Here is a 7,500-nt window from a genome sequence, read left to right on the forward strand (position 1 = left end):
TATGGTGGATGTAGCACATTAAATACGACTATTTGACAAGTTTGTTACGTATTACATAACGAACATCGTTACTATCTTTTTGCGTATTTCAGTAGAACTTACAAACATTAGCTATTGCATACTCTTTCAAAAAAAGGGTCATCAGCAGTGCATCGAAACACTGCACCACTCACCTCGTCTTGCGCTCGCTCTTCCAGGATATTAAGGCCATTTCTTTCCATATCATTTTCTCGCCATAAATCCTGCCTTTTCTAGGTCTTACTCTCCGCCTCTTTTCCCTATCCCAAACCAGTATCTTCTACAGACATCACGACTCATTTTCTGGCCTCAGATCTGTCTCTCTATCTATCTATATATACATACATATGTATATATATATATATATACACATATATATATACACAATATATATATATTATATATATATATATATATATATATATATATATATATATATATATATATATATATATATATATATAAATATATACAGTATATAATGTAGGACGTCTGAAGAGGGTATAAAAAGGTAATGGCATTAGGAAGTAATACGTATAAGAAAAAAAGAAGTAAATGATGTTCAGTTGCCTAAGGAGCATAACTGAGAATTAATATGATGGTTGAACGTTGAGAGAAAAACAAGCAAGTAATAATAATTATATAAGATGATTGTGAGAGAAAATTAGGGGGAAGAAGTTGTCCTTTGAGGGAGGAAGAGCACGTGTTGACAGGGCGAATATTTTGAAGAGTTGTTTAATGATGAAGACAGAAGGGAGGTATAGCTTAACGATGCAAAAGTGGAAAATTCCACGTAATTTGCGAACGATGGGGAAGTGAATATTGAGGATGTAAGAGAGCAATTATGAGGATAATAGGATTGCAAGCGTAATGCAGTTGTATGATGGTGAAACTGTTTTTGGGTGACTAGGGTGTGCAAAGTATGTTGAATTAAGGGAAGGCTCCATACTGACAGATGAATAAGAGCGTTGGCTTATGAAAGAAAGTCGGTGTATGGACTAATTGTATATTACTGAACAGTTATGTGGTGTGTTTAAATGTTTAGAGAAAAAGCTCTATGTGAAATATATGGACCTAAAATAAGCTCATCATTGTACAGTGAGAGATGCAGTGTGGGGGATGCTTTGGCATATGTAGATGGGAGACTGATTTGGTGGAAGAGTGGTTCTGAGACAAGGGCGTGACATATCTTCATGGCTGCTTAACAGGACATGAGGAGTAGGTTTCAAGGTGTGGAATAAGGACGTGAGTCCTAAATAAAGAAGAGCATGTTGGAAGTTTGCAGACAGGGCTAATTTGAGATAGTGGAGAAAATCTGTATACACTATTGAGAGAGTTAGAGAAAGTTTACCAGGGATGAAAGTTAGCAATGCGACCAAGCGTAATGTTATGGAGGTAAATGGAAAGAGAGGTCAATGAATATTTAATATGGGTGGTGGATGAATGGAAGCCGGTGTTAGGATGAAAGAAGAGGTATATTACAGAATGGGTGAAATAAAGAAAATAGCAGCGTTCTCACTAATGATTGGGAAAGAATTGGGGTGTATATGGAGTCAAGGTGTGAATGCATGGAGTTGAGCTACATCCAACTCTCCTTTATGGAAGTGAAATATGGATACTCAGTGCAACAAAATGGTCGAATTTCTTAAGAGGAAAAAATCAGAGATCTGTAGAAGTTGGATAAATGTCAATCTAGCTGAAAGGATGGACCAGATTGTTTTGAGATGGCCGAAAGGATGGAGGACAATAGGTAAGAGAAAAGACTGTTGTTCAGACATACTAGGTGACCAGATAGATGGAGGAATATTAAGTAATTTGAGGAAAGAGTCTTAATATCCAGGATTTGTAAGTCCTAGTACAACAGAAATGAATAGAAAAGCGTTTGTAGACAGGTTCGACAAGCTCCTCATGAGCCTTTGTGCAGGTATATGAAACGGTTAATGTTGCGGAAGATTTATGCACATGAACCTCTTTAACAATATATATATGTATATATATATACTATATATATATATATATATATATATATATATATATATATATATATATATAAACGGTTAATGTTGCGGAAGATTTATGCACATGAACCTCTTTAACAATATATATATATGTATATATATACTGTATATATATGTCTATATATATATATATATATATATATATATATATATATATATATATATATATATATATAATTATATACTTGTAGTAGTTAACGTGTCAAAGCGAAAGTCCTGTGCGTAAGCCATTCTGATAAAAGTAGAAATATCTTGAAAGGCACTGTACACAGTTGCTATCTTAAACTTTTTTATAAATTGCTTAAATTTACTCATTAAGTTTAATAACGATCATTGTTGATTTAATCCTTTTCTTAGTTTCAGAAAATAAATTTACAATATGTGCAAATGACAGAAACTCTTTCATGAAACTTTGTCATGAGTTTACTACGACTGTGGTCAGAAATAATAATAAATATAAAAACTGATATCATAATATCAAAGTGATGCTATCAAGATGACTATCTTCATGGAACTAGCCTAGAATTTACTTTTTTCCTTATGACAGTAACAGAATATTAACGTTGTGAGTTCTGCTTTTAAAAAGCTTAATATATGCATGAACTTTAGATTATTAGTACCATGGGGAAACTTATCAGAGATACATCATCACACAACGACACCGCATCCTTGCACCGATCTCAGGACACTTCTTCCAGAGGAACGGATTTTGAAGGATGGTCCAACACATTTCTCGGGGTGCTGGAAGACGTAGCTTTCAACCCTCACGCGAATGTGAGCGATGAGGTGCTTGGCAACGTCTACGAAGGTGCAGAAATATCCCTGGGGGGAGGAGGAGGAGGAGGAGACCTGGGTACCCACGGATGGCCGATGGGTCCTCCTTCATCCTACCCTGTCTACCCGCCTCCCTTCAACGCCACGACGCGAGTCAACGATACGGTAAGTCCAGCAAGGCTGTCCAAGGGTGGGTGGGACTTGTGGTTGCGGAATGAGACTCTCATAAAAACACTAGGCTAATGATTCTAACGATGGGAACGTTCGCTGACTAAGATCACGAACGCTAAAAGGAATTCTTCTTCTCTCTCTCTCTCTCTCTCTCTCTCTCTCTCTCTCTCTCTCTCTCTGTTGAGGTTACTACTTTTTTCAGGGGTATAATTTACGCCCGCGTATTAATTATCAAACTATTTTTATAGTAGGATGTGTATATAGCCCCACATCAATGCAAAGATTCTTTAAAGAACATGTATTCAATAGTGAGTGCACACACGCGCACACACACGTGTGTGTATATATATATATATATATATATATATATATATATATATATATATATATATATATATATATATATATATATATATATATTTATTTATTTATTTATATATATATTATATTGCAAAGAGTGGCATCACGTAGTTACAACCCCGCTGCTCATGGATAAGTAAAATATGGAAGTCTCTCGCCGCCTCCGCCCTTCCTATTATTTTCATTTTTTTTCACCAAGGTAGATATCGGCACTTATCATGATTAAGTCACTTCTCCAAACAGGGGGTGGTTCCCTGACAATGATTACTACCACAATCACTGTTAAACAGAAGGGTGATGAAAGAATATCCTATGCTGAAAACTTCCACAACACAAGCCACTCGTGCAGTACATCTACGCATAAGGCTCGCCAACACTGTTGAACCTCCCTACATGCACTGATCTTTTGACCTGTTGCATACACCCACTCCCTCACTTCTTAGATGTTGAGTCACACCTATCCAATACCTTTTTGACCCCATCTATCCATCCCTTTCTGGGTCTTCCTCTCCTCCTTCCTCCCAACATTTCCGAACTGTAAACTTTTTTCACTAACTTATTATGCTCCATTCTTACCACATGACGGAACCATTTCAAAACACGCAGATCCATCCTTTCTTCTACGGCAAACATTTCTCACCTTCTCAACTCCTACTATACCGCAAATGCCATGTAAACAATTCATCTCTACAGCTCCTGCCTTCTTTCAATAAAAGCATTCAGCTCAATAGAAGATATTCCGTTCAACAATCTTTCAGTAACTTCCAGCTTTGGCCTCTTTAGGCACTCCAACTTGACTCCTAACTTTGCACAAAGCCTCCTACCTTTTTTGCCTCACCTACTCTGACTTACTTCTTGCCTCAGCCTAACACCATCTGAAATTTAAACTAAAAAATACTTATAAGAATCTAATTTTCTATTCCCTCGCTCTTCATACTAACTTTCACTGCTCCTTTCCCTGGCTCCCATTCACCACAACCAACCCATGTTCACACTTGCTCTCAACTTTCTCGTTACGTACACTCTCAAACTTTTTCAATAATATTCTCCCTATCCCCAGTCAACATGACCTTTCTTCTTAAACCACAAACTTTCCACTTAATCTACTGTCATTTCTCTGACTTCTTGTACCACCATTCATAAAGATATTAACAAACAATGAAGACAGCACATCTTTGTTCCAGCCTCATTTATACACCAAACCAGTTACACACCTACAAACTTAAACGCAGGTTTCGCATCCCCCCAAAATTTTCTGTAGTTCTCAACCATTACCCCTCTATACCACGCATCCTCATCGTCCTCCTTACTGCTTGTCACTTCTACGACAAGTTTTCCCTACGTCCTAGTATGCCCTTTCCCCTGTGGTCTCAAACTTCTCATATAGCTGTTTTTTAACAAACACTGATCCACACACCTGATTCCCTCTCTAAACCCACACTGTTTTTCCTATTAAACCTTCTGCCATCTCTCTTACCTTCTCAACTGAAATCCTACCTAATACCTCCTACTTTACTAAGCAAAACTATGCCCCCAAAATTCGTAGTTTTCTCTACCACCTTTATCCCTTACAGAAAGGAACAATTGTTCCTCTTACCATTCCATTTTTCAGCCTCTTAACTGCCCTCCTGTAAGTTCCACAAGTATTCTCTAACTTACCACAAACCTCCCGACTCTTGCACCATTCAGCCTTGTCTTGCTTTTATCTTCCACATTTAACAAATCCTCAAATCATCATTCTATCAACACAAGGCTGCATTTTCTTTAGACAGCATCTCTCCATTCCCTTCTCTCATTCTGAGCGTCATTTGCTCGTCAGCATATCTCTCTTACTCTAATTCCTGGTAGAACAACTTATTCTCATCTTCTTCATGAACACTAAATCCTCTTGTTCTTTTGCACATAATCATCCCTTCTGTCTAGCAATTGAACCTTAAGGTAAACTCATTTTATACTTCGGTACACTTACCATACCAGGCTCAGTTTTTATTCTATTTATTCACATCAGTAAACACAAAAAAACTACTGACCACAGAGTGTCATCCTGAAATCTTACGTGCTCATCATATACCCTCCAACTGTGCCTTATAAACATTTCTCCTGGCAAATCAACCACTGTAGAAAAAAAAGAGAGAAAGGACTGAATTACAGTAACGATTTCTAAAAAAAGAAATTGAGGCATTAATGGTATCTCGAATCAATACAGACCCAAATGTTAATAATTATCAAGCCCGTCACTTTTATTGCACTTGAAGTTTATTTGAAATAATCACCCACGCATACAATTTGGTTCGATTTCAACACAGTGACGATTTCTGCCACTGTTTCACTGAATGCAGACTTGATCATCATAATTCACGTGAGGTATCTGTGCCAAAATAACACCTGGAAGACTTGTTATTCTCAGACACTAGAATATTTTTATGAATTATGAAGGGAAGCAATTGCAACATGATTTATATAGGTAAACTTTAGAAGGTAATACATCTCAGTGGGGACACGTGATGTAACATAAACTGATGACAACACTTTTTCAAAATACTTTCGTTAAAAAAATACATTACATGAAGAACGAATGAATAAAATTTCCAGTTAACGTATTATGCAACAAGACTCTATTACATTCCTAAAAGAAATTCTCTCACACGCTTGACGCCTCTCTAGTTCCTGTTTTCTTCTGTATTGAAATTTATCCTTTTGTTACCTTTCTCTGTCTTGCTCTGCCGTTGGCAAGCAGGGATACTCTACACTATCTTTCCCTTGTGACTCTTGGTTCAGCACCCAAGTACGGATGCTCTAACTCTGCTGTCCAACGGGTGGCTAGATTTCAAGCGAGCACCAAATGTTAGGAGGTGACCGCAAGCCTTGAGCAGCGCGCAGAATTGTCCCCGATATGACCCCATATGGCCCCGTTTCTGTAGGCAAGGTTGACACAGGCAGGTCGGTCAAGCAACGGAACAAATTCATTTCTCCATTGCCCATTTAAGTTACCTGTACCAAAGATCACTGAACTGGAACCCAATAACTTAGGCCGAATCTCTCTCTCTCTCTCTCTCTCTCTCTCTCTCTCTCTCTCTCTCTCTCTCTCTCTCGCTGTTCGAATCCACCAGATGAAAAACCACTTGTCAATTATAATTCCTCTTCGTTATGATTTCACAGGTAGAGCGTATGAAACGAAAAATGTAGCCTAATGTCTGTTAATATAAAAATGTCACGGTGATGTGATAAAAAAAATATATAAATATATATATATATATATATATATATATATATATATATATTATATATATATATAATATATATATATATATATATAATATATATATATATATATATATTACAATAATAAGTCGTACAAAAGTACAAGAAAACCAGGTGCAATTTTCGTCTTAATATTACACCACTATTGTACTATTTTCTCTGAGAGATTTATGGGACACAAAAACATGCTGAACACTTTGATAATAATTTAGAAGATATAATTCCCTTCTGCAAACCATATGTCTAACATCTACAGTAGATTATCTATCATGTTCATACTTTCCTTTTTGTTCGTACAATTTTCTGCAAATGTTTAATTTAGATAGTTACTAAATACTGAATTAAAAACTTCTCGCATGGCAAGTAACTTGGAAAAAACCCTAACAATATACTTACAATATACCAAAGTGATCTTTCTACAACAATGTTTTCAATATTTTTCCATCACATTCTTTGGAATTGAAATCCCTGCTATATTCTTCTCCCCCCCACACATACATACATACATACATACATACACACACCCACACACAAACACATACATACATATATATATATATACATACATACATACATACATACATACATACATACATATATACATATATATAAATATATATATATATATATATATATATATATATATATATATATATATATATATATATATATGATGCTACTGTAACTTGATCACTTTTACTAGATAAATATTTATTTGTAACAGCCACAATGACCTACCAAATTTTCGATTTCTTCACACTTTTTGGACAGCACTGCAACTACAAAGTCTAGAATACAAATGCAAATGAAGAAACTCCAATTCCGGTGATGAGATCCGAACTCGCCCCAAGATGGCTCATACATACAAATAACTGTCGAATTCAGATAGGCTAGGTTT

General features: G+C 36.1%; 1 protein-coding gene across 1 annotated transcript in view; it reads left to right on the forward strand.

Moving 5' to 3' along the window:
• The first annotated feature begins 2,462 nt into the window (after positions 1 to 2,462).
• Positions 2,463 to 7,500, forward strand: part of LOC136837081 (vasopressin V1a receptor-like) — a 111,862-nt gene continuing 106,824 nt past the window's right edge. The window contains exon 1 of the mRNA XM_067101686.1: positions 2,463 to 2,975. Coding sequence (XP_066957787.1) covers positions 2,658 to 2,975 — 318 coding nt within the window. The 5' untranslated portion in view covers positions 2,463 to 2,657. The remainder of the gene's footprint in view (positions 2,976 to 7,500) is intronic.

This window comes from Macrobrachium rosenbergii, chromosome 57, assembly GCF_040412425.1.
Source record: "Macrobrachium rosenbergii isolate ZJJX-2024 chromosome 57, ASM4041242v1, whole genome shotgun sequence".
Classification (NCBI taxonomy): domain Eukaryota; kingdom Metazoa; phylum Arthropoda; class Malacostraca; order Decapoda; family Palaemonidae; genus Macrobrachium; species Macrobrachium rosenbergii.